Source organism: Blennius ocellaris (genome assembly GCF_963422515.1).
Source record: "Blennius ocellaris genome assembly, chromosome: 18".
NCBI lineage: Eukaryota > Metazoa > Chordata > Actinopteri > Blenniiformes > Blenniidae > Blennius > Blennius ocellaris.
In genome coordinates this window covers 400,399-427,160 of record NC_137667.1, presented here as the reverse complement: position 1 = coordinate 427,160, position 26,762 = coordinate 400,399, and the positions used below count along the sequence as shown (strand labels likewise).

The window sequence follows — 26,762 nt, the reverse complement described above, 5'->3', positions numbered from 1 at the left end:
GGCAGGTGAGCGAGCAGTGGCGGTGCGCGTGCGGGTGCGCGTGCGGGGCGGCGGGCGGGAAGACCCGCACCCCGTTGGGGGACTTGACGTGGCAGGGCGTGTAGGAGCCGTAGCCGCTGTCCGCCTCGCTGTACAGGCTCATCTTGTCCAGGTCCAGGTAGTCGTAGTCGCCCCCGGACGCGCGGCTCGCGGGGCCCGGCTCGCCCTCCGGGGTCCGCACCGCGATGTTCCGGGCGCACGCGAGGCACACGTTGTGCGAGCAGGGCAGCAGCACGGGCTCCCGGTACAGGGAGCCGCACACCGGGCACTTCAGCTCCTCCTCCATGGCGCCGCTGGTCCCCGGGAGGACAAGCTCCGCGAGACGCTTCAGCACCGACCGAGGCGGACAGCTCCCCCTCTCGCCGCGCAGGGCGCATGCGCGGGGCGGCGTAACCCTTTGTGGCCCGGAGGCTTTGAATCAACAAGACGCGTCTCTGCTGCTGCTGCTTCTTCTTCATCATCACCATCATCATCATCATCATCATCATCACCATCATCATCACCATCATCATCATCATCATCATCATCATCATCACCATCATCATCATCATCATCACCATCATCATCATCATCATCAACATCATCATCATATTCACCATCATCATTATCATCATCACCATCATCATCACCATCATCATCATCATCATCATATTCACCATCATCATCATCATCATCATCATCATCATGAAGGCTTATTTCCACGTCGTTCGGTTTGGAAATCTTGGACAATTTAAAGATGAAAGTAAAAATGTTCAAAGCAACAATGATCTTAGCAATAACAATATTTACGACAACAATAACAAGGACGACACTCAGACCTTCGCCATGGAAACCAGAGGAACCAGAGGAACCAGAGGGTTCCAGGTTATTGATCCACTTCATCATCTGTCCTGTCTTATAATTTACCATGTTCTCACTGCTGGAATACTCTGGAATAGAATACAATAGAGTAGGATACAATAGAGTAGAGTACAATAGAGTAGAGTACAATAGAGTAGGATACAATAGAGTAGAGTACAATAGAGTAGGATACAATAGAGTAGAATACAATAGAGTAGAGTACAATAGAGTAGGATACAATAGAGTAGGATACAATAGAGTAGAGTACAATAGAGTAGAGTACAATAGAGTAGAGTACAATAGAGTAGGATACAATAGAGTAGGATACAATAGAGTAGACTACAATAGAGTAGACTACAATAGAGTAGGATACAATAGAGTAGACTACAATAGAGTAGACTACAATAGAGTAGGATACAATAGAGTAGACTGCAATAGAGTAGACTACAATAGAGTAGGATACAGTAGAGTAGACTACAATAGAGTAGACTACAATAGAGTAGGATACAATAGAGTAGACTACAATAGAGTAGGATACAATAGAGTAGGATACAATAGAGTAGACTGCAATAGAGTAGACTACAATAGAGTAGGATACAATAGAGTAGACTGCAATAGAGTAGACTACAATAGAGTAGGATACAATAGAGTAGACTGCAATAGAGTAGACTACAATAGAGTAGGATACAGTAGAGTAGACTACAATAGAGTAGACTACAATAGAGTAGGATACAATAGAGTAGAATACAATAGAGTAGAGTACAATAGAGTAGGATACAGTAGAGTAGACTACAATAGAGTAGACTACAATAGAGTAGGATACAATAGAGTAGACTACAATAGAGTAGGATACAATAGAGTAGGATACAATAGAGTAGAATACAATAGAGTAGAGTACAATAGAGTAGGATACAATAGAGTAGAGTACAATAGAGTAGAACTACAAATTGATGGGTGTTGTTGACGGACTGCTCCAGGCGGCTCCAGGCCAGCTCCAGGCAGCTCCAGGCCAGCTCCAGGCCAGCTCCAGGCAGCTCCAGGCCAGCTCCAGGCAGCTCCAGGCCAGCTCCAGGCGGCTCCAGGCCCAACCCCCCAGAGTAAACCTCGTTCTTTATTGGAACCGTCAGGAACTGAATTGTCCTGAATTTGAGATCATCTCAGTCTAAAAGTAGAACTTTTTATCTTTGAACTCACAGAACCTGACATAGAACCTGACATAGAACCTGACCTCCAGCTCTCCCTGACCCCCTCCAGGATGGAGCTGCACTTTATTTATTTATCAGATTATTTCTTCACTATTATTTATTGTAATTAAAATTTATTTCATTACATTTTTTGTTGGTTCTTTAAAAAAACCCAAGTGTATATATATATATATATATATATGAAGTACTCGTACTGGAGTGACGTAAAGTAGGACAGAAAGTTTCTCACTACCGAAGAAAAGAGTTAGAAAAACGACACATTTGAATTATGCAGCAGGTTTATTGACAATATTTACAGCTTGTTGTTTTTCTTTACAGATTTCGTTTTGTGGGGAAAAAGAGCAAAACTATATTAAAATCAAAAACAGGAAAAATAGAGTGAATCTACTGTGTCACTCTATTGTTGATCTGCTCTCTGCTGCCACCTGCTGGCAGGAGCCGGTGACGTCACATCGTCAGTGCTGGAGTGTGTGTGTGATTGGTTTCATCACAAAAAAAAGAATGGGGGGGGTCAGACCAGCGAGGTGGTGCTCTCGGGGTTGACCCTGGCCGGGGGGGGGGGGGGGGGGGGGTCAGACCAGCGAGGTGGTGCTCTCGGGGTTGACCCTGGCCGGGGGTCGGGGGGGTCAGACCAGCGAGGTGGTGCTCTCGGGGTTGACCCTGGCCGGGGGGGTGGGTCAGACCAGCGAGGTGGTGCTCTCGGGGTTGACCCTGGCCGGGGGGGTGGGTCAGACCAGCGAGGTGGTGCTCTCGGGGTTGACCCTGGCCGGGGGGGGCCGGCTGCTCTTCCTCAGCTCCCTCAGCTGCCGCGCCGGTTTCCCCACGGCGTCCTCGAAGCGGCGCTCCACCACCGGCAGCACGGCGTCGTGCAGGAAGGCGGCGTTCTGCGCGATGAAGCGCTTCTTGTCGGCGTCCTGCTCGCAGCGCAGCGAGAAGTCCACGTGCTGCACGGCGGCCAGGACGATCTCCCGCAGGCTCTCCAGGAGCACCTGGTGCAGCTCGGCCAGGTACAGCTTCAGCCCCTCCTCCAGGAAGCTCAGCAGCTGCTTGCTGAACGCCACCACCGTGTAGCTCAGGTCCAGCCAGCAGTCCTCGCCCGTGTAGGGCTCCAGCGCCACGCCGCAGCCGCGCATCTCGTCCTGCCAGAGAGAGGAGCCGCGCCGGGGTTCAGACCGGAGCCCGTGCTAATGCTAACAGGCTAACAACGCGCCGGTCCAGTCAACCAGAAGGCGCTAACGCCGCGCTAAAGGTGTTAGCCTGGCGCTAACCCGAGGTGACGCTAGCCGGTTCATGGGTTGCGTTTCCATGACGACGGAGCCCGGAGCCACTGAAAGTGCAACTTTACGAAAATGGCTCCCAAGGTGGGACTTTTTGAAAACACTGACTCCGTCTCCATGGAAACGGGGAAAACAGAACCGAGGCTCTAAACAATAATCTGTAGAAAACTACTAACTAGAACCAAGAATAGAACTTTGATCACAGAGGGAACGTTCTCCAGAGAACCTGAGCAGGTTCCTTCGTTTCCTAGACGACACGGGAAGAAGAGGAGGAGGGTAGGGTAGGGTAGGGTAGGGTAGGAGGTAGGGTCAGCGGTCTCCACCTTGAGCTTGCGCAGCGCCTCAGGCGTCATGAGGGTAGGGTAGGGTAGGGTAGGTTAGGTCATGGTAGGCGAGGGTAGGGTAGGGTAGGTTAGGTCATGGTAGGTGAGGGTAGGGTAGGTTAGGTCATGGTAGGTGAGGGTAGGGTAGGTTAGGTCATGGTAGGTGAGGGTAGGGTAGGTTAGGTCATGGTAGGTGAGGGTAGGGTAGGTTAGGTCATGGTAGGCGAGGGTAGGGTAGGTTAGGTCATGGTAGGTGAGGGTAGGGTAGGAGGTAGGGTCAGCAGTCCCTACCTTGAGCTTGAGCAAGGCCTCAGGCGTCATGAGGTTCATCTTCCTCCACAGCTCCTCAGAGTTACGATGTTTGGTCGCCTCCAGGATCACGTCCTTGTAGCTCAGCAGCGCCGCGCGGACGTCCTTGACCAGCAAGGCCTGCAGGGTGAAGGTAAGGTCCAGGCCCACCTCCGTCAGCTGCTGGCAGTGCTCCTTCGCCACCTTCACGCACTCCGCCGCCGTCGACAGGCTCTCCTTACTGTCGAACACCTGGAGGGGACATCAGGTCATACCTCCATCAGGTCATACCTCCATCAGGTCATACCTCCACCAGGCCATACCTCCACCAGGCCATACCTCCACCAGGTCATACCTCCACCAGGCCATACCTCCACCAGGCCATACCTCCACCAGGTCATACCTCCACCAGGCCATACCTCCACCGAGGCCATACCTCCACCAGGTCATACCTCCACCGAGGCCATACCTCCACCAGGTCATACCTCCACCAGGTCATACCTCCACCGAGGCCATACCTCCACCAGGTCATACCTCCACCAGGCCATACCTCCACCAGGCCATACCTCCACCAGGTCATACCTCCACCAGGCCATACCTCCACCGAGGCCATACCTCCACCAGGTCATACCTCCACCAGGCCATACCTCCACCAGGCCATACCTCCACCAGGCCATACCTCCACCAGGCCATACCTCCACCGAGGCCATACCTCCACCAGGTCATACCTCCACCGAGGCCATACCTCCACCAGGTCATACCTCCACCGAGGCCATACCTCCACCAGGTCATACCTCCACCAGGTCATACCTCCACCAGGCCATACCTCCACCAGAACTGCCGGTAGTACTGCAGACCCCCCCGTACCTGCTTGCTGAAGGCGTCGGCGAACATGGCGAGGGCGTGGCGCGACCATACCACGAGGGCGGAGTAGCAGCCGGTGGTGGCGGCGAAGTGGTTCTGGAACTCCTTGGCGGTTTCCAGCAGGCTAGTGAAGAAGATGTTGCACAGCTTGTGGATGTAGAGCAGCGTGGCGCCCTCGATGCGCAGCTGGCGTATGGCGGTCTGCACGGCCGCCGCGCGGTTCTTCAGGAACAGGTCGCAGGCTTTGGTGGACTGACCTGGAACAGAGGGGCGGGGCCAGACATGAACCCGTTTCCACGACGACGGAGACGCGGAAACGGGACTTTTCATGGAAAACGACTCCCGAAGTGCAACTTTTCATAAAACGAAGTCGATTCAAACTAATTCACTAATTAATCACAGTTTCCTGTGATTAATTGTGATTAATTGTGATTAATTGTGATTAATCACGTTGTTTTCTCTCCTGAAGACTGAAGCTTGTAAAGAGATTTATTGAGGAAAAGCACAGAATTAGAAACATTAAAAGTTTTCATAACGTCCTTTTAGCTTCTGGTGAAACTTTCTCTCTCTGCGTTTGTTGAACGTGTTAACAAATAAAAGTCTCTCCCGTTAAATATATAAAACTATCATGTAATGCAGTAAAAAGTAAAGTATTACTGCATTCAATGTTTTGAAAACAAGAAATAAATCAAATACAATAAGAGATAAATATACTTTGATAAATTGTTCCAAAATAAAATGTAGGAGGAGCCGATGGACGGGAGGCGGAGCTTCACGCTGGAACTACAAGACTACTTACTGTCTACAAAATAAAGTTCAATTATGACCTGAACTGGTCACCACAGTGGGGAACTTTATTTTGTAGAGGTGGGGTTTCTTGGTGCTGCTAGCCCTCCATGGTTCCACTGCTAGTGGTTCCTCTGCTAGCCCTCCATGGTTCCACTGCTAGTGGTTCCTCTGCTAGCCCTCCATGGTTCCACTGCTAGTGGTTCCGCTGCTATCCCTCCGCGGTTCCACTGCTAGCCCTCCGCGGTTCCACTGCTAGCCCTCCGCGGTTCCACTGCTAGTGGTTCCGCTGCTAGCCCTCCGCGGTTCCACTGCTAGTGGTTCCGCTGCTATCCCTCCATGGTTCCTCTGCTAGCCCTCTGCGGTTCCACTGCTAGTGGTTCCTCTGCTAGCCCTCTGCGGTTCCACTGCTAGTGGTTCCTCTGCTAGCCCTCCATGGTTCCACTGCTAGTGGTTCCGCTGCTAGCCCTCTGCGGTTCCGCCCTCGCGGACTAGCGGTCGGCGTCAGAAAGAGAGAGAGAAGAAGAAGCACCTAGCCTGATGAGCTGCGACACGGCGCGGCGCGTGGCGCGGGGCCCGCCGCGCAGCGAGCGGTCGGGCGACAGCTCGAACACCAGCACCTCCGTCAGGCGGCGCACCCGCTCCTCCACCCGCGCCCGGAGCTCCTTCACCCCGGCGGTGGCGGGCCGGCCCCCCAGGTGGCGCCGCAGCCGGTCCAGCAGGTCCACGGCGCCCTCGAAGTCCCGCTGGGCGATGCAGACGTCCAGGTCCTCCGGCAGCTCCCGCACCCACTCCGGGCTCAGGTCCACGCCCTCCTCGCCCCCCCCCTCCCCCTCCCCCTCCCCCTCCTCCACGTCGAAGGGGTTGGTGGAGGCGGGGGCGACGGCGGCGGCGGGGGGGGGCGCCTCCCGCGCCTGGCGCTCCCGGGACGCCTTGCTCTTCTTGGTGTCCTCCAGCACCTCCAGCCACTCCTTCTTCACCTTGCTGTTCTCCGCCTGGAAGATGCGCCCGTCGGGGAACATGAGGATCTTGAACATGTCCTTCATGGGGGGGTTGTCCTTCACGTTGACCACGGCGAAGCTGTCCAGCTCGTACAGGGCGTCGTAGCGGTACTTGACGGCGCCGCGGCGGCTGGCCAGCCAGGCGGCCACCAGCAGGCAGTCGCTCATCAGGAAGGCGTGCACCTTCTGCACCTGCGACATGCTGTCCGCCTCGAACTCCACCAGGTCGCCGTTGTACACCAGGTGGCGGCCCGGCGTGTCCATCACGCCCTTGCCGCCCTCCACCTTCTCCAGCAGCGAGGTGAGCGTCCTCTGCTTCTGCTCCTCCGCCTCCCGGGGGAAGGCCGCGGCCGCCTGCAGCTCCCGGGACGCGTCGTCCCGCCCGCCGCCGGCCGCCAGCGCCTGGGTGACGGCCTCCATCAGGCCCTTCTGCTCCGTCAGGATGTGGCTCAGCTGGTACATCTCGCTCTCCAGGTACGAGATCTCCTTGGCCGTCTCGATGAACTGCCGGTAGTTCTTGTACACGTTCTTCTTCAGGTTCTGCGCCGTCTCGTCCGCCAGGCCCTGCACCTTCTGCCGGTGCTCCTGCAGGTCGCGGTCCCCGTCGCTCTGCTGGGACAGCTGCTTCACGTAGGCCTGCGGGTCGAAGTGGGGCGACTCCAGCAGCCGGCGGAGCCTCGCGCCGGGGTCCGACATGACGTGTGGCGGCGGCTGGAGGGACGGGGACGGGGGACGGAGGACGGAGGACGGAGGACGGAGCGGCGCTTCCTCCGAGAAGCAAACAGGAAGTGGGAGCGGAAGTGACGTCACGGGAAATCGCGTCTATAACGCGTCGAACGACACCTTTTCAGCTTCTCTCGGGTTCAGATGTGTTCTTTTATTTAGTCTTTCACACGTCGGCGCTCTGAAATAATAACTTTGTGAACGTTGTCGGGCGTTTAGCCAAAGAGTAAAGACATGTCCCAGAATCCCCTGCGGTACTTCCGGTAGGCTTCAAAATATCAGTTCTTTTTTTGATATCCACAGTGTGATTTATTTAGATATTTATTTATTTTTGTAATTTTTTGGGGGGGGGGGGTTATTATTTAAAAAAAGACATTTTTAAGAAGAAGAAGAAGAAGAAACTTTATTTATATAGCACCTTTCAATGATAAAATCACAAGGTGCTTCACAGAGGCAAAAATAATAAAATAGTACGGATAACAATAAAATAGCACGGGCACAATAAAATGGTACGGACGGAATAAAGATAAAACCAATCACAGCCATGTCAACTAAAAGCTTGCCTGAACAGCCGTGTTTTCAGCTGCTTCTTAAAAGAATCAACAGAATACATTACAGTCATTCCAATGTGCTTTTATAGAGAAAATAGAAAATCCCAACATCCACATGAGCAGCAGGTGAGTTTGCGACTGTGGAAAAGAAAAACTCCTCTAACAGGGAGAAACTTTGTAGAAACCAGAGTCAGAGGAGAGGAGAGGAGAGGAGAGGAGAGGAGAGGAGAGACGGAGAGACAGACTGGTGGGGAAAATATCAGTTCAAAGTAGAAATAGAATTCAAAAATCTGTAATAATCACAGACGGAAATTCTTTGAATCTAGGAGATGCAAATGTTTATTCCAAAATATTTGAAATTGTATTTTTATTTAAAAACGTACCACTTTTAAAAACAAACAGCCACTGCCAGTCAGACACGCAATGACGTTGTTGTTGTGAAAAGACTCAGCTGATTATGTCCATTTTGCTTTTTTTCTTGTAAGAACAAATTATATTGTTTAAAAAACTAACTAACTAACTGAATTTAAAAATTAATAATAATAAAAAAAAAAAAAAGCCCCGTCTAATCTGAACCAGTAGTCTGTTTAATGCTCTTATTTTGAAATCTTGACCGGAAGTTAACTATGACAGCCGACGGGGCGCCGACAGGTCTGTTCAAACTCACCGAACATGAACATTCGACTCATTACGTTGAAACTATGACCCGGTTGCGTCTGTTTTCACGCTCCGCTGCTCGCGCGGGGAGTTTTTAGTTCCTGAGGATGAAGCTGTTTGGAGGAAAACCCATGAAAATACGGTAAAGTGGGCCCGTTAGCTCCCCGTTAGCTCCCGGTTAGCTCCCCGTTAGCTCCCGGCGGCTAACGTCAACAAAGATGGAGGACGACCTGCTGCTGGCCATCAGGCTGCAGGAGCAGTTCGACAGGGAGGACCGGGGCCCGGACCTCCTCCAGGGGCCCGGCCAGAGGGGCCAGGGGGGCCCGGACCTCCTCCAGGGGGGCCCGGACCTCCTCCAGGGGCCCAGCCAGAGGGGCCAGAGGGGCCCGGACCTCCTCCAGGGGCCCGGCCAGAGGGGCCAGGGGGGCCCGGACCTCCTCCAGGGGCCCGGCCAGAGGGGCCAGGGGGGCCCGGACCTCCTCCAGGGGCCCAGCCAGAGGGGCCAGGGGGGTCCGGACCTCCTCCAGGGGCCCGGCCAGAGGGGCCAGGGGGGCCCGGACCTCCTCCAGGGGCCCGGCCAGAGGGGCCAGAGGGGCCCGGACCTCCTCCAGGAGGCCGGCAAGAGGCGGAGGCTGGAGGCCGAGAGGCCGCTGTCCCTCGTGGACCCGTCCTGGGAGGTGCTGGACCCGAACCCCGACGTGCGGGCCTTGTTCCTGGACTTCAACCAGCGCTTCTTCTGGGGGACGCTGAGCGGGGTGGAGGTGAAGTGGAGCCCCCGGATGACCCTGTAGGCCCCGCTCTTACTGTGTGTGTGTGTGTGTGAGAGTCCTCCTGGGTCCAGGAGAGACGCTGGTCTGTTGTGGTCTGATGTGGGTCACAGTTGGTCCCTGTGGCCCCCCAGGTGTGCCGGGGTGTGTTCCTACGAGGGCCGAGGTGGTCTGTGTTCCATCCGGCTCAGCGAGCCTCTGCTGAAGCTCCGGCCCCGGAAGGACCTGGTGGAGGTGAGTCAGACCCGGTCCAGGTGGGACGGACCCGGTCCGGGTGGGACGGACCCGCGTTGACCCGGTCCCTGTGGTCCTCAGACCCTCCTCCACGAGATGATCCACGCCCTGCTGTTCGTGACCCAGAACAACCGGGACCGGGACGGCCACGGGCCCGAGTTCTGCAAACACATGGACCGGATCAACCGGGCCGGCGGGACCCGGATCACCGTGAGTGTCTCTGTCCGGTCCACCGGGGGGGACGGGGGGGACGGGGGCTCAGCGCTGTCCTCTGTGTCCCCTGCAGGTCTACCACAGCTTCCACCAGGAGGTCCAGGTCTACCGCCAGCACTGGTGGAGGTGTGACGGGCCCTGCAGGACCCGGGGGCCCCACCTGGGCTGGGTCCGGAGGGCCATGAACCGGCCCCCCTCCCCCCTGGACCCCTGGTGGGACCAGCACCGCAGGACCTGCGGGGGGAGCTACACCAAGGTCCAAGAGCCCCCAGGCTACTGCAAGAGGGGCAACAAGAAGAAGGAGGGGGGCAGCGGGGGGAGGGAGGGGGGCAGCGGGGGGAGGGAGGGGGGGAACAAGAAGAAGGAGGGGGGCAGCAGGGGGGTGGAGGGGGGCAGCGGGGGGAGGGAGGGGGGGAACAAGAAGAAGGAGGGGGGCAGCGGGGGGAGGGAGGGGGGGAACAAGGAGGAGACGACAGGAAAGGAGAGTTCAACCACAGGTAACTGTGTGTGTGTGTGTGTGTGTGTGTGTGTGTGTGTGTGTGTGTGTGTGTGTGTGTGTGTGTGTGTGTGTGTGTGTGTGTGTGCGCGCGCGCGCGCGAGTGTGAGTGTGAGTGTGTGTGTGTGTGCGAGTGTGTGTTTGTGTGTGTGTGTGTGTGCGCGAGTGTGTGTGTGTGTGTGTGTGTGTGTGTGCGTGCGCGCGCGCGAGTGTGAGTGTGTGTGTGTGTGTGCGCGTGTGTGTGTGTGTGTGTGTGTGCGTGCGCGCGCGCGTGTGTGTGTGTGTGTGTGTGCGAGTGTGTGTGTGTGTGTGTGTGTGTGTGTGTGTGCGAGTGTGTGTGTGTGTGTGTGCGCGAGTGTGTGTGTGTGTGTGTGTGCGCGCGCGAGCGAGTGTGAGTGTGTGTGCGCGAGTGTGTGTGTGTGTGTGTGTGTGTAACTGAGCTCCCTGTTGTTTCCATGGAAACAGACGTTGACAGGTCGTCATGGAGACGGAGTCTCAGTTTCTGCTGCGTTTGTCTCCCAGGTTCTGGATCGCAGGACATCCGGGGCGTGGTCCCGTTCAGTGGGCGGGGCTTCCTCCTCGGGGGGGACTGGTCTTCCTTCAGAACCCCCCCCACCCCCGCGGGGGGGAGACCTCCGGGGAAGACGTCAGTGGGGAACACCAGAGCGTTCATCAACGTCAACGGCTCGCCGGTCAAGACCCCCAGACCCCGGAGAGGCTCCGCCCCCCCGGGCGGCGGCAGACAGAGGTCCCTGGAGGAGCTGTTCGGTTCCGGTCCAGCTGCCGCCAGCAGAGGCTCCTCCCACTTTACGGAACCCCCGGTCCGGGTCGGTACCGGTGAACCCCCCGGAAGCTCCCCTGGACCCTCGCACTCCCAGTTCCTCCGGGATTCACCCGGTGGAGCCGCCGGGGGCGGAGCTACAGTGGGGGGCTCTGGTGGAGTGGTGGTGAGGGGCGGAGCTACAGCGGGGGGCTCTGGTGGAGTGGTGGTGAGGGGCAGAGCCATGGCGGGGGGCTCTGGTGGAGTGGTGAGGGGCGGAGCCACGGCGGGGGGCTCTGGTGGAGTGGTGGTGAGGGGCGGAGCCACGGCGACGGGCTCTGGCGGAGTGGTGGTGAGGGGCGGAGCTACGGCGACGGGCTCTGGCGGAGTGGTGGTGAGGGGCGGAGCTACGGCGGGGGGCTCTGGTGGAGTGGTGAGGGGCGGAGCCACGGCGACGGGCTCTGGTGGAGTGGTGAGGGGCGGAGCCACGGCGACGGGCTCTGGTGGAGTGGTGAGGGGCGGAGCCACGGCGACGGGCTCTGGCGGAGGCCCCGCCTCCAGGAAGAGGTCGTGGAACGAGGCTAACATCTCCAGCTTGTTCCATGACGCTTCAGGAACCACCTGGACGGACTCGTCCTCGTCTCCCACCTCGTCCTCGTCCCCCCTGACGGTCCACTGTCCCGTGTGCCGGGTCAGGGTCCAGGAGTCCCAGATCAACCAGCACCTGGACTCCTGCCTCTCCTGAACCGAGGCTTCAGGTCCTTTTCTAGAGCGTCTCTGGCGTCTGTCCTCCAGACTTCATGTCCTGAGACGTGTTGCTAGGAGACGGTTCCACAGCAGGTCGGAGACTCGTCAGACTCTTGAAGGTTCTCTGGTGTTTCGTTCCGTCTTCATCGTGACGGAGATCTGAGGTTGTTCCGTTCCAGATCCTGAAAGTGGGCGTGTCCCTCAGACGTTTCAGCCAATGAGAGAGCAGAGAGGAGAGGACCAATGTTTGTGCTTCTTTTTTAACTTTTCACAGGTTTTTAATTCTTTCCTGTCTGATGGGACGTTCCTGTTCATTTAAAGGTACAGCGTCCAACATTGTTCTCTCGCCGACTCGGTTCCTTCCTGAACTCGTTTTACCGTCTTAAAGCTTTAAAGTGCACTTTGTCTGAATGGGCGTGTCGGAGGTTGTGAAGTGGTTAGCGTGGCGAGCTAACCATGGTTAGCGTGGCGAGCTAACCATGGTTAGCATCTCCTGCAGAATAGAAACTTAACTGAAGCGCTAGCAGCGACTCACGACTGCCACCTGGAGGACAAAGGCGGTATAACCAGAATATTACACACTGTACCTTTAAATCTGTCGGCGCTCTCTCTCGTCACTGCTCAGGTTTTGTAGTTTGTTGAGAAATTAATAAATATCTTCAGATTGTTCTTGTTTTGTTTGTGTTCATTTTGTTAAGTGTTTCCTCTCTGGCGTCGCCGACGCTGCGCGTGAACAAAGGCTTCACGTCGGAAACCAGCAGGACATTAGCTAATGCTAATGCTAATGGATTACCAGGTAGACAAACATCCAGTACTTTATTAAGTGTTGAGTTGGATCACGCCGGCTGGTCGCTGCAGGAAACCAGTTTAACTAGAAAAGTGGCGGAAAGCGTTGGCTAGCATAGCGTTGATGCTAACAGAGACGGCAGCTCTGAGACTTTTCATGTGAAAGAAACGTAGCGAGTTAAACGCTCCTCCAGGACCCTGTCATGTGACGATGGTCGTGTCGAGCTAGCAGCTCATGACCAACAGGAAGTGGAGGCGTCAGCTGGTTCACGATAGCCTAGCTAAAGAACCGTGACGCGGGATTGTTACGCCGCTGCCGTAAGCTCACGGCTGCTTTCGTCACCGCCGTCCGGCGGAGAGAGGAAGCTGCAGGACAATCTGGTGTCGCCGCCAGCAGCTGGGAGTTGAAGCCACGCCCCTTTTTCACGCCCCTTTCCCACGGCGAGCGCAGGAAGCAAACCTCCTCCACACTTCCTCTGGTCCCTTTGTCTCCTGCAGCTGCTGCCTCTTCTGCACCTCACCCTGGGGGGGGGGGGGGGGTAGGTGGGCGGGGGGGGGCTGAAGAGCAGTGAGGAGGAGAAAACCTTCACTATTAAAGTTTATTTCAAGACAAAACAAACATTTGTCATGTTTTTCTTTCATCTCTTTGTTTGTTGGTCGTTTGGTTCTTCTGGTGATTCAGTTGGTCTGAAAGTTACTGGACTGTTGGTCACTGGTCACTGGTCACTAGTCACTAGTCACTGGTCACTAGTCACTGGTCACTAGTCACTGGTCACTGGTCACTAGTCACTGGTCACTAGTCACTAGTCACTGGTCAGCTGCTTTCTGCTTGTAAACTGGTGCCTTTGTACTGGGTTGGTTGGTTAGTCAGTCAATCAGTCAGTTGGTTGGTCAGTCAGTCGGTTGGTTGGTCAGTCAGTTGGTTGGTTGGTCAGTCAGTCGGTTGGTTGGTCGGTCGGTTGGTTGGTCAGTTAGTTGGTTGGTCCGTCAGTCAGTCAATCAGTCAGTCAGTTAGTTGGTTGGTCCGTCAGTCAGTCAATCAGTCAGTCAGTCAGTTAGTTGGTTGGTTGGTCAGTCAGTCAATCAGTCAGTCAGTCAGTTAGTTGGTTGGTTGGTCAGTCAGTCAGTCAATCAGTTAGTTGGTTGGTCAGTCAATCAGTTAGTTGGTTGGTTGGTCCGTCAGTCAGTCAATCAGTCAGTCAGTCAGTTAGTTGGTTGGTTGGTCCGTCAGTCAGTCAATCAGTCAGTTAGTTGGTTGGTTGGTCCGTCAGTCAATCAGTCAATCAGTTAGTTGGTTGGTTGGTCCGTCAGTCAGTCAATCAGTCAGTCAGTCAGTCAGTTAGTTGGTTGGTTGGTCAGTCAGTCAGTCAGTCAGTCAGTCAATCAGTTAGTTGGTTGGTCAGTCAGTCAGTCAGTCAGTCAGTCAGTTAGTTGGTTGGTCAGTCAGTCAATCAGTCAGTCAGTCAGTCAGTCAGTTAGTTGGTCCGTCAGTCAGTCAGTTGATGAGAACTCGTTATGAAATAATGAAGTAAATAACGTCCGTGAGAGAAAAAAAGACAGATTAAGACTTAAACATAAATCGGTGTGACAACATTTCTCCAATAATCCAGTTTATATTGGAGCCGCTTTGTTTTCTCGCTTCCTGTCCAAGCAGGATCTCCAGGATCTCCAGGATCTCCAGGATTTCTCGTCTCCATATGTCCTGGCTTTGATGTTTTGACCTTTGAAGAGCTGGAGCTTTTAAGCGGATGTTTGGAGCGTCATTAGCCAGCCGATACCAGTAACACCCTCTCATTGTGCTTTTGGCGGCGCAGATTAACGCCACCCTGCGACGCCGCGCGGCCCCCCGCAATGCCGCGCGGCCCCCCGCGGTGCGCCACCATATGTCTGATCCTTTGATTTCAGGACGCACTGGTGATGGTGGAATCACAGCGTCTGTCCTTCACGCGTCTGGTTAGCCTGTAGCATGTTGAAACAATGCAGTGTGTGTGTGTGTGTGTGTGTGTGTGTGTGTGTGTGTGTGTGTGTGTGTGTGTGTGTGTGTGTGTGTGTGTGTGTGTGTGTGTGTGTGTGTGTGTGTGTGTGTGTGTGGGACAATGTTGTACAAAGGACAGATGGTGGGCCGTACCTCCACCCCCCCGGCCTGCTGCCCCGCCACAACAATTACTTTGAAATCACAAAGCAGAAGCATGACACACACACACACACACACGCACGCACGCACGCACGCACGCACGCACGCACGCACGCACACACACACACACACACACACACACACACACACGACTCAAATCTTCTTACAATTAGAGTATCTACATTTTGTTGTGAGGCTCCAGAAACACTGCTGTAATCAGGACTGAAGTAAAACATTTCATTTTAATCTGATAAATAAAAAACTGTATCTCATACATATATTTATACTATATTATTCATATATATTTAAATATATATATTACATATGAAAATAAAGAAAGGCTAAAATAGAATGTTTTATATATACATATATATCTAAATATTCATATTGTGTGCATTGTATTCTTTTAACCATTATTATTGTATTTGTATATATAATCGAACGATTTAGATTGTTGAATTAAATGAAAAATTTTGAATTTAATGAAAAAAAAAGTTCTTTATTTTTTAAATCTTTAAAATATATGTACTTATACCTTATAAACAGAGAGTGTTTGAATGTATTAATTACAAATATATAAAAAAATATATATAAATAGCTTTTTTATTTTTTAAATATCTTTAAAATATATGTACTTATACCTTATAAACAGAGAGTGTTTGAATGTATTAGTTACAAATGTATTTAAAAAATATATAAATACATTGTTATTTATTTTTTTACTATCTTTAAAATATATGTACTTCTACTTTATAAACAGAGGTTTGAATGTATTAATTACAAATATATAAAAAACAAACAAATACATTGCTATTTATTTTTTTACTATCTTTAAAATATATGTACTTCTACTTTATAAACAGAGAAGGTTTGAATGTATTAACTACAAATATATTAAAAAATATATATAAATAGCTTTTTTATTTTTTAAATATCTTTAAAGTATATGTACTTCTACTTTATACACAGAGAATGTTTGAATGTGTTGATTGCAAATATATTAAAAAAACATAAATACATTGCTATATATTTTTTTTACTATCTTTAAAATATATGTACTTCTACTTTATAAATAGAGGTTTGAATGTATTAACTACAAATATATTAAAAAAAATATATAAATAGCTTTTTTATTTTTTAAATATCTTTAAAATATATGTACTAATATTTTATAAACAGAGAGTGTTTGAATGTATTAGTTACAAATGTATTTAAAAAAAATATAAATACATTGTTATTTATTTTTTTACTATCTTTAAAATATATGTACTTCTACTTTATAAACAGAGAAGGTTTGAATGTATTAATTACAAATATATAAAAAAAAATATATAAATACCTTTTTTATTTTTTAAATATCTTTAAAATATATGTACTTCTACTTTATACACAGAGAATGTTTGAATGTATTAACTACAAATATATTAAAAAATATATATAAATAGCTTTTTTATTTTTTAAATATCTTTAAAATATATGTACTAATACTTTATAAACAGAGAAGGTTTGAATGTATTAATTACAAATATATTAAAAAATATATATAAATAGCTTTTTTATTTTTTTACTATCTTTAAAATATATGTACTTCTACTTTATAAACAGAGAAGGTTTGAATGTATTAATTACAAATATATAAAAAAAAATATATAAATACCTTTTTTATTTTTTAAATATCTTTAAAATATATGTACTTCTACTTTATACACAGAGAATGTTTGAATGTATTAACTACAAATATATTAAAAAATATATATAAATAGCTTTTTTATTTTTTAAATATCTTTAAAATATATGTACTAATACTTTATAAACAGAGAAGGTTTGAATGTATTAGTGAAAAATGTTCTATTGTGGAATCCCCCAAATCCTTTGTGCTTTTATTGTGGCGGGTCTGCCGGAAGTGGGCGGTGTCCTGGGAGCGGCAGTCCGCCGGAGCGTGTCAGTGTTGGCGTGTCGGACGGACGGGGCGGCGGCTCGGCTCGGCTCGGCTCCCCCGGTGACAGACGCTCCCAGCGGAGGACATGAACGGCAAGGCGGCGAGCGGCGCGGCGGGCGGCATGGCCTCCATCGAGGGGCTGCCGCCGCTGCCCAAGAGCCTGAGCGGCCTGCTGAACTCCAGCGGAGGCTCGTGGCGCGACATGGAGCGGCTGTACGTGAAGAAGACGATGATCCAGGACGACCTGAGCCGCGGGAGGAGCCACGGCGACGGCCTGCTGCACAGCAAGCCGGCCAGCCTGGACGCCGCGCTGGCGCTGCTGCGGAAGGAGATGGTGAGGATCCGGCCCCGAGCCGCACCGCAGCGCTCCGCTGCTTCCGCCGAGACGCTGGTAGTCCCCCCCCGCCCGCAAACAGGCCCGTTTCACGGTTCGTCCGCTTTCACGACTTGTAGACGAGCGAAAGTCGCACAATGAGCCGTTTTCACGCGTTTCACGGTCGATTCGGGACGTTTTTAACACTCGTTCAACGCGTTTCATGTGAGATTGAAGACAAATAGAACCGAACAAGAAGAAAAGCTTTGAGAACTTTACATTCTTCAATGAATACGTGACAAGATCACTTTTTAAAAAAACGGATTTTGACCCTTGTCTCTTAATTCATTAATACAAAACGATCAACTAGAAAGATTCTGAAAATAATTATAAAAAACTTAACAAAAGATTTCTGCTGAAAATATATACTGAGTTTATTTACTTAACATGATTCAGAATTCATTGATAATATAAACACAGAAAACATAGATGATAAAAATGAAATGCAGTATTTCTTGGTGTTTCAATAAAAAGGATGAACGTTTTAAAAAACACGTCAGATTTAAAGACGTATAATAAAAGAACTGGTTTAAATATCATCTGGTGTAAATAAACTCCATATTTCTATTAAACTTGCATCTTTATTTAAAGAGAATCCGTCTTGAAACGTCATTTTCAATAATTATTCCTCATTAGGAAAAATAATTCCTTTATAAAAAACTGGTTTCTGATACATTTTAATCCTCCTGTAATGTAATCCCTGTGATGTAATCAGAGTAAATCCCTGGAGGATTTCATCAGAGGAAGGTAATCCTCTACCACTCGTCACATGAGAAAGTACTGCAGTGAGAGGAGTACTCAGTACTGCAGTGAGGAGTACTCAGTACTGCAGTGAGAGGAGTACTCATGAGAAAGTACTGCAGTGAGGAGTACTCAGTACTGCAGTGAGAGGAGTACTCATGAGAAAGTACTGCAGTGAGATCGTTGTGAGATTTACAAGAACAAAATAGATACGTTGTGACATCACTAAGCCATACGTTGTGACATCACTAAGCCATACGTTGTGACATCACTAAGCCATACGTTGTGACATCACTAAGCCATACGTTGTGACATCACTAAGCCATACGTTGTGACATCACTGAGCCATACGTTGTGACATCACTAAGCCATACGTTGTGACATCACTAAGCCATACGTTGTGACATCACTAAATCATACCTTGTCCTGTAAGTAATCTGAAGTAATCCTACTTAAAAGTTACAAAGTAATCACGTAAGTTCAGCCGCGGTGAAAAAAAGTGTGGAGTCATCGTGTGAATGACGAGTCATTACGTGATTTCATTATGTAACTAACACACACACACACACACACACAGTAATACCCCCGTAGGGGCAATAAAACAACAATAAGGGTTCTGGAATTGTTCTGGAGACGATTACGTAGTGCCGCCAAAATAAAAGACACAAACGGAAGAAGACGCGTCGTTTTGATTGGTAAAGAAACTACAAGTGTTTTCATACTTTACTCTGATTACTTTTGACATCAGGTGTTCTAGTCCTTCATGTCTCGCCGGGACAAGAACCACATTGGTACACATGGTGTGGTCTGGCGTGGTGGGCGGGGTCTAGCGTGGTGGGCGTGGTCTAACGAGGTGGGCGTGGTCTGTTGCAGGTGGGGCTGCGGCAGCAGGACATGTCGCTGCTGTGCCAGCTGTGGTCGCTGCACGAGTCCATCCAGGAGTACAAGGGCAGCGCCGCCTCCGGCCTCCTGGAGAACGGGTACTTCGACGAGGACGACGAGTACTACCCGGAGCCCGGGGCCACGCCCACCGGCGAGCCGCCCGACGCCGTGGGCGGCGACGGCACGGCGGCGGCCAAGAAGGGCGGCGGGAAAGACGACAGCTGGGACTCCTTCCACGTCTGAGCCCGGAGGGGCGGGGCCAGGAGGCCAGGGGCGGGGCCTGGAGGCCGGAGGCGGAGCTTCTCGCCGCCCGTCTCTCTTCCGCTCTTCAGGTGAAACAGGAAGTTGCTCCTGCTGAACTCGCTTTTTGTATTTTTGATGTTTTTGCAGCAACAGACGGACTGAAAAACAGTTTTTTACTCAAGTTACACGAAATATTCCTGTTTTTTTTTGTTTTTTTTTATAAACGGAGCTCCTGCTGCTTCGGGAGGATCGATTAGATCAGATTAGATCAGATTAGATCAGATTAGATCAGATTAGCCACTTTTCTCTTCTTACATTTACAAAAATATATGAACAAAGTTTTATTATTTATTATATAATATAAAAACAACCTAAATATTTGCTTCCTCCACTTCTGGATGTTTCTCTGCGGAGACGAGGCGTTCAGGGGGACGAGGCCTTCAGGGGGACGAGGCGTTCAGGGGGACGAGGCGTTCAGGGGGACGAGGCCTTCAGGGGGACGAGGCGTTCAGGGGGACGAGGCGTTCAGGGGGACGAGGCCTTCAGGGGGACGAGGCGTTCAGGGGGACGAGGCGTTCAGGGGGACGAGGCCTTCAGGGGGACGAGGCCTTCAGGGGGACGAGGCGTTCAGGGGGACGAGGCGTTCAGGGGGACGAGGCGTTCAGGGGGACGAGGCGTTCAGGGGGACGAGGCCTTCAGGGGGACGAGGCGTTCAGGGGGACGAGGCCTTCAGGGGGACGAGGCGTTCAGGGGGACGAGGCGTTCAGGGGGACGAGGCGTTCAGGGGGACGAGGCGTTCAGGGGGACGAGGCCTTCAGGGGGACGAGGCCTTCAGGGGGACGAGGCCTTCAGGGGGACGAGGCCTTCAGGGGGACGAGGCGTTCAGGGGGACGAGGCGTTCAGGGGGACGAGGCGTTCAGGGGGACGAGGCGTTCAGGGGGACGAGGCGTTCAGGGGGACGAGGCCTTCAGGGTGACGAGGCGTTCAGGGGGACGAGGCGTTCAGGGGGACGAGGCGTTCAGGGGGACGAGGCGTTCAGGGTTAGGGTTAGACCCTGGAGAACCCTGGCTTCTCCAGGGTTCTCCAGCTCGAGGAGCTCCAGGGTTCAGGGTTCCCTGTAGCAGAACCCAGTTTCCTCCCCGGGACGCTGAACGAAACCCGAGCGGCGGCGTTAGAACCTCGGTTCCCCTCCAGGCGTCTGGACGTGCAGAACCTTTGTCACCCGCCGTCTTCCTGGCGCTCTCTAGCTAGCAGCCGCTCTGGAACCCAAACGACTGGACTAGGTTCCAGGAGCGTCTGGAGACGGGAAGAGAAACTCAACGGCTCGAATTTCACTCTAGAAACAAACCCGATGTTTTAACGAATGTTGTTTTTTTAACTTTGAGTTTCCTGCAGCAGCTGGCGTCCTGCCAGGGGTAGCATTCCAGTGCTAACAGGCGGTTAGCATGCCAGTGCTAACAGGCGGTTAGCATTCCAGTGCTAACAGGCGGTTAGCATGCCAGTGCTAACAGGCAGTTGGCATGCCAGTGCTAGCAGGCGGTTAGCATTCCAGTGCTGACAGGCGGTTAGCATTCCAGTGCTAGCAGGCGGTTAGCATGCCAGTGCTAACAGGCAGTTGGCATGCCAGTGCTAGCAGGCGGTTAGCATTCCAGTGCTGACAGGCGGTTAGCATGCCAGTGCTAGCAGGCGGTTAGCATGCCAGTGCTAACCGCGCCTTCTTCTGCCCATTAAAGACTCATCAATGTATTTCCTGTAAAGGGGGCGTGGCCAGAGGCTGTGAATGTCATATTTGATCAACGGTCAGGAGACGAATGAACAAAAAGCCCAAAGATAAAATGTGATTGTTTTTAAATTCAATGGGTTTTTAGAAGAAGTGCAACTTTCCTCCAATTCTCGCCTCCTTGTGCTGCACTGCTGTCTGGTCCTGGTCCTGGTCCTGGTCCAGGACCTGGACCGTCCAGGACCAGGTCCAGGTCCTGGTCCGGGAAACGTTTTTTCAATGACTCCTCCCAAGGTGGAACTTTTCGAAAAGCGCTCCGGTTCCATGGAAACGGGCGAAAAGCTTCTGAAACAAGAACAAAGTGTTTTCATGTTGCCATGGCAACGGGGCCAAAGTGGTACCAAGTCTTGTAAAAGCAGGAAACAAATTCCCAAAAGGTGTAAATCTGTTGTTTGTTGTTGTTTTTGTTCCCCGTCGCTCACATGTTCTACCCTGCTTTTATTCTGAAAGTTTCTCACATGGATTTTTTTATCATCCAACAAGTCGCGTGGAATGTTTCTGTTCCTGTTCTGGTCCCAGAAGTGACGTTTAGTCTGAGCGCTGGTCGGGATGACCTTTGACCTCTGGCCTCCGGCCCGGCGGCGTGTGACCAATCAGAGCGGGTCTTGACGGTTTGACCCCCTGCTGGGCTCCTGGACGTCCATCAGTGCCTTGTAAAGCTGGAGGTCTCTGACCTGCAGCTTCCTGTCGGAGGACGGCGTCCATAAACCGCTGAGTCATGAGAACGGCTGCCATGCGCGGTATCGGGCGCTACGTCAGGAGACGCTAGCGGCGGGGCGCTACCTCAGGAGACGCTAGCGGCGGGGCGCTACGTCAGGAGATGGTACGGTGATCCAGTACGGTGATCCAGTAAATCCCAAAGAGCCGATTAAGGAAAGTTTTCTCCAGTCGGCGGAGCTGTTGAGGGAATCAAACCTCAACTGTCCCACTTTTATTCTGAAATCCTCTACACGAGGGGTCTGCAACCTTTTTAACCCAAAAAATGTCTGGAGCCACAAAACATGTCGATTCTTCTGAAACGAGGACGAAACATCTTGAAAGAAAAACAAAATCCAGAAAGTGTCATTTTTAAGACTTGGCCTCCACGGGACACTTCTCCTTTCCTTTGAACCTTTCATCTTTTCTTTTTCCACTTTTTTTTACCAAGTTCCCCTGAACTATTAACCACTTTTACAGTATTTATTTCATTATTATTTGAGTAGTTTTAACATTTATAAAGAAAATAACATTCTGGCTCATTATTTATTTTAAGCTGTTTTACTTTTATTTAAGTGACTTTAGAGATTCATTCAGTTCAGAAAGTCCGTATGGAATGCAAATAAAATAACAATGTGTGGAAATAATATTTTGAAAATGAGCCGCTGCGGGGGGCGCCGTGGAGCCGCTGCGGGGGGCGCCGTGGAGCCGCTGCGGGGGGCGCCGTGGAGCCGCTGCGGGGGGCGCCGTGGAGCCGCTGCGGGGGCGCCGTGGAGCCGCTGCGGGGGGCGCCGTGGAGCCGCTGCAGGGGGCGCCGTGGAGCCGCTGCGGGGGCGCCGTGGAGCCGCTGCGGGGGCGCCGTGGAGCCGCTGCGGGGGGCGCCGTGGAGCCGCAGGTTGCAGACCCCCGGTCTAGACCACCTTACACTCACAACGGCCTTAAAATGTCGTTTTGCACATTGAGCTGCAAAACACCGGTGGTTGTCCTGCGTTAAGCCCCGCCCACTAGAACAAGGTGCTCCTCCAAACAGTTAAGCCCCGCCCACTAGAACAAGGTGCTCCTCCAAACAGTTAAGCCCCGCCCACTAGAGCAAGGTGCTCCTCCTCAAAACAGTTAAGCCCCGCCCACTAGAACAAGGTGCTCCTCCAAACAGTTAAGCCCCGCCCACTAGAGCAAGGTGCTCCTCCTCCAAACAGTTAAGCCCCGCCCACTAGAACAAGGTGCTCCTACAAACAGTTAAGCCCCGCCCACTAGAACAAGGTGCTCCTCCAAACAGTTAAGCCCCGCCCACTAGAGCAAGGTGCTCCTCCTCCAAACAGTTAAGCCCCGCCCACTAGAACAAGGTGCTCCTCCAAACAGTTAAGCCCCGCCCACTAGAGCAAGGTGCTCCTCCTCCAAACAGTTAAGCCCCGCCCACTAGAACAAGGTGCTCCTACAAACAGTTAAGCCCCGCCCACTAGAACAAGGTGCTCCTACAAACAGTTAAGCCCCGCCCACTAGAGCAAGGTGCTCCTCCTCCAAACAGTTAAGCCCCGCCCACTAGAACAAGGTGCTCCTCCAAACAGTTAAGCCCCGCCCACTAGAGCAAGGTGCTCCTCCTCCAAACAGTTAAGCCCCGCCCACTAGAACAAGGTGCTCCTACAAACAGTTAAGCCCCGCCCACTAGAACAAGGTGCTCCTTGGTACACCAGCAAACCGCCTTAGAGCTTCTGAAGCTGATTGTTCCGGCGGATGAGTGTCGAGGCCACGCCCCCTCAGGTGAACTCCACTTCCTGTCATTTTGTGCTTTTGGCTGTAAAAGGGGCGGAGCTTCTCTCCTGGGGCGACCACATGAAACAAGGTGGCGTTCTGTTAGCGAATATCCCAGAATGCAACGCAAACTCAGAGAACCTGGTGGATTAAAGCCAGCGTACGAGAGGAACCCGTCGGTTCTAGAGCAGCGTCTTGTGAACACCGGAGAACCTTGAGGAACCTTCGAAATGTCAGCAAATGCTGATTTAAGAGACAAACGTTTGAACTGGTGACAAAACAAAACTAGTTTTTGCTTTTCAAAATAAGAGACCCAGAATGTGAGGCCACCAAAAGAAAAAAAGCAACAACCTTGATGGATCTTGATTTAATTTTTATTTGTTCGTTGCAGAGAAACTTGTTGAGTTGGTAAACGACGGCGATTTCTTTTTTTAAATTCCTGTGAAACGATCAAACTAATTTCATCATATGTTGGTATTTATTTCAAATAAAATCAATTTGTTCCAGTAATGTGCACATTTATGCCTTTTTATAACTGTAGAACGAAATCGTCTGCAAACTTCAACATAACCAAGAAAAAAAAGCCTTAAAGTGTGAAAATAGGAAAAACGGGATTGTTTCTCTTTGTGCTTTGTCATTAAATCACTTTGTGGAGATCAAAGGAAAGTTGTTCTCCGTCATTCCGCCTGTTGTTTAACCTGAGTGACCAGACGGTGGCGCTCTGTTCTATTAAAGTCATTAAACCTTCAGGCTGCGACTGATTCCTCCATCAAAAACACGTTTTTTCCTTTTGTTTGTTTTTGTTTTCAATAAAATCCCTCGGGCTCCGTTTCCACGGCAACGTTTCCAGTCAAATTAAGGTCAAACTTTATTGATCTCACAGACGGACGATGCATCGCAGTGTTTTCAAAAAGTTTCGTCTTCCCCCTCGTTTCCACGGAGACGGACGATTGTTCACTGTTCCAGTGACTCTGGGCGTTGTCGTGGAAACGAGGCGTCGTTCTGGTGTCCGCCGGGTGGAGCGCCTCTCTGGGTGGAGCGCCTCTCTGGGTGGAGACGCTCCCACATGCCACCTTGGGGCGTCGTCTCCACAAACACCTGACTCGTCCCAACGAGACGCGACTCGTCCTCTTAAAGTGGCGGTGCCGGTTCGTCCTGATTTAACCCTTTCAACACTTCAGACGTCTGCTTCTCGTCTCGCTGGACCAACAGTTCAAAGAGATCAAAGATGTACTGCAGACGAACGTCTATAAAATACCAACATGGCAGATTTAGAATTCAGTTTTTTTATTAAATCACACAGAACAGAGTTGATGACATTTATAAAGTTAGTGCAAAAAGTGCAACGGTTCCGTCACGGCGTGGTGGGTCGTAGGGTTCTGTACGGTTCTGTCACGGTGTGGCGGGTCGTAGGGTTCTGTACGGTTCCGTCACGGCGTGGCGGGTCGTAGGGTTCTGTACGGTTCCGTCACGGTGTGGCGGGTCGTAGGGTTCTGTACGGTTCCGTCAAGGTGTGGCGGGTCGTAGGGTTCTATACAGTTCCGTCACGGTGTGGAGGGTTGTAGGGTTCTGTACGGTTCCGTCACGGCGTGGAGGGTCGTACTCTGAAGCGTCACTCCGCTGACGTGACGGAGTGGAGGAACCTCCAGGAGACCGTCCAGGAGAACCAGCAGAACCTCCAGGAGAACCAGCAGAACCTCCAGGAGAACCTTCAGGAGAACGTCCGGCAGAAGCGAGCGACACACGACTCCGACAGCAGGCCGAGAGCGACGGCCGCCAGCGACAGACGACGGCTGCTGTTCAGGATCACTGCAACCAGACACAACATTACTAACACACACACACACACACACACACACACACACACACACACACACACACACACACACCTCTGATGGCCTGGGAGTTGGATGTGAGCACGAACACCTCTATGAGCGCGACGCAGAGCGGGGAGAAGTCGTGCTCCCAGATGACGGCGGGGATCAGCAGGACTTTGCCGTAGCAGGAGAGCAGCAGAGCCCGGAGGAGGAGGCGGAGCTCCAGGGGGCGGAGCTCCAGGGGGCGCCGCCGCCGCAGGACGCCCAGCGCCGCCCACAGGAAGCCCAGCACGCCGCCGCAGAACGCCGCCAGCTCTGCTGGACCAACACACACACACACACACTGTAAAGAAGCGTCAGGCTGGACTGAAGAGCCGGACCGGACCGGTTCTGGAGCGGAGAACCTCACCGAGCGCCGCCGTCCCAAACATGCCGTAGAACTCCCACTCCCTGGTGTAGCGGATGAAGTCCGCCGGGTCGCTGCTCCGACCAGAACCCTGCAGCCGAGACCAGCGGAGGTACGCCTCACACAGCAGGCACAACACACACAGCTTCCACTGGACCTGGAACACACACACACACACACACACAGGTGTGTGTTGAACAGGATGATAATCTCACATCGAGGTGTGTGTTGAACAGATAATCTCACATTGAGGTGTGTGTTGAACAGATAATCTCACATTGAGGTGTGTGTTGAACAGGATGATAATCTCACATTGAGGTGTGTGTTGAACAGGATGATAATCTCACATTGAGGTGTGTGTTGAACAGGATGATAATCTCACATTGAGGTGTGTGTTGAACAGATAATCTCACATTGAGGTGTGTGTTGAACAGATAATCTCACATTGAGGTGTGTGTTGAACAGATAATCTCACATTGAGGTGTGTGTTGAACAGATAATCTCACATTGAGGTGTGTGTTGAACAGATAATCTCACATTGAGGTGTGTGTTGAACAGGTAATCTCACATTGAGGTGTGTGTTGAACAGGTAATCTCACATTGAGGTGTGTGTTGAACAGGATGTGTCTGAAGGCCTGGGTTTTGCAGAGCAGAGCGTCGATGAGGATGATGACTGGATCATATTCGATGTATTTGTCCACCGGCTTGTGGCAGAACTCCTGGAGGAACAGACGTTATTAAACTACCTGCAGAGCTTCTCCTCCTCCTTTAAAGCTCCAGATTAAACCTTTAAAATGACCAGAATAAAGAAAATAAAGCTCCAGATTAAACCTTTAAAATGACCAGAATAAAGAAAATAAAGCTCCAGATTAAACCTTTAAAATGACCAGAATAAAGAAAATAAAGCTCCAGATTAAACTTTAAAATGACCAGAATAAAGAAAATAAAGCTCCAGATTAAACTTTAAAATGACCAGAATAAAGAAAATAAAGCTCCAGATTAAACTTTAAAATGACCAGAATAAAGAAAATAAAGCTCCAGATTAAACCTTTAAAATGACCAGAATAAAGAAAATAAAGCTCCAGATTAAACTTTAAAATGACCAGAATAAAGAAAATAAAGCTCCAGATAAGACGAAATAGAACCTAAACATCCGGTTTGTTTACGTTTTGTGGCTCAATATTCAGCTCGCTCACATTCCATAAAACGACTGGGAAACGATACTCACGCATATTGTAATCTTCAAAATCCCGTTACTGTAATCCCGGTGAAGCTCCGTGGCTTTTTCGTTACATTCAATACAGCGAAAGTCTTCTTTTGCCATAATTTCTCGAGGAAACAGCTTCAAATCACACTATTGTGCTAAAGTGTGAGCGGATATGGAAAGTGACGTCACTTCCGCCCGAAAGGCCGCTTTAAAGATAAGAGCAGTAATTTTGTAGTTC

The 26,762-nt window shown here is 51.1% G+C and overlaps 5 protein-coding genes and 1 long non-coding RNA gene across 7 annotated transcripts in view; 3 read left to right on the top strand and 3 right to left on the bottom strand.

Moving 5' to 3' along the window:
* trim67 (tripartite motif containing 67) overlaps positions 1–325 on the bottom strand; it is a gene marked incomplete at both ends in the record, with an annotated part of 19,240 nt that extends 18,915 nt beyond the window's left edge. The window contains one exon of the mRNA XM_080513929.1: positions 1–325. This exon is cut by the window's left edge and continues 396 nt beyond it. Coding sequence (XP_080370055.1) covers positions 1–325 — 325 coding nt within the window.
* A 2,026-nt stretch (positions 326–2,351) lies between these two features.
* On the bottom strand, positions 2,352–7,393 carry exoc8 (exocyst complex component 8). The gene is made up of 4 exons (XM_080513811.1): positions 6,155–7,393; positions 4,840–5,093; positions 3,976–4,224; positions 2,352–3,223 (listed from the first exon to the last, which is right to left on the bottom strand). The coding sequence occupies exons 1-4, from the start codon at positions 7,317–7,319 to the stop codon at positions 2,813–2,815; spliced, it is 2,079 nt and encodes a 692-aa protein (XP_080369937.1). The 5' UTR covers positions 7,320–7,393; the 3' UTR covers positions 2,352–2,812.
* A 1,152-nt stretch (positions 7,394–8,545) lies between these two features.
* On the top strand, positions 8,546–11,769 carry sprtn (SprT-like N-terminal domain; the record flags this gene model as incomplete). The annotated part of the gene is made up of 5 exons (XM_080513927.1): positions 8,546–9,341; positions 9,456–9,555; positions 9,637–9,765; positions 9,842–10,076; positions 10,787–11,769. Exons 1-5 carry the CDS (start codon positions 8,773–8,775, stop codon positions 11,767–11,769), a joined length of 2,016 nt encoding a protein of 671 aa, XP_080370053.1. The 5' UTR covers positions 8,546–8,772.
* Positions 11,770–16,652: 4,883 nt separating this feature from the next.
* Positions 16,653–19,310, top strand: fam89a (family with sequence similarity 89 member A). Its single transcript, XM_080514289.1, has 2 exons — positions 16,653–16,964; positions 18,618–19,310. Exons 1-2 carry the CDS (start codon positions 16,716–16,718, stop codon positions 18,867–18,869), a joined length of 501 nt encoding a protein of 166 aa, XP_080370415.1. The 5' UTR covers positions 16,653–16,715; the 3' UTR covers positions 18,870–19,310.
* A 518-nt stretch (positions 19,311–19,828) lies between these two features.
* On the top strand, positions 19,829–23,843 carry LOC308142981. The gene is made up of 2 exons (XR_013937012.1): positions 19,829–22,439; positions 22,483–23,843. It is a non-coding gene; the product is annotated as an uncharacterized lncRNA (long non-coding RNA).
* A 565-nt stretch (positions 23,844–24,408) lies between these two features.
* Positions 24,409–26,686, bottom strand: arv1 (ARV1 homolog, fatty acid homeostasis modulator). 2 transcript variants are annotated; one of them, XM_080513560.1, is made up of 5 exons: positions 26,546–26,686; positions 25,917–26,036; positions 25,321–25,474; positions 24,984–25,229; positions 24,409–24,903 (listed from the first exon to the last, which is right to left on the bottom strand). In XM_080513560.1, the coding sequence occupies exons 1-5, from the start codon at positions 26,639–26,641 to the stop codon at positions 24,806–24,808; spliced, it is 714 nt and encodes a 237-aa protein (XP_080369686.1). In that variant the 5' UTR covers positions 26,642–26,686; the 3' UTR covers positions 24,409–24,805. The 2 variants fall into 2 exon arrangements, with proteins under 2 accessions (XP_080369686.1, XP_080369687.1); XM_080513561.1 differs by having other exon boundaries at positions 24,984–25,226.
* Between the last annotated feature and the right edge of the window lie 76 nt (positions 26,687–26,762).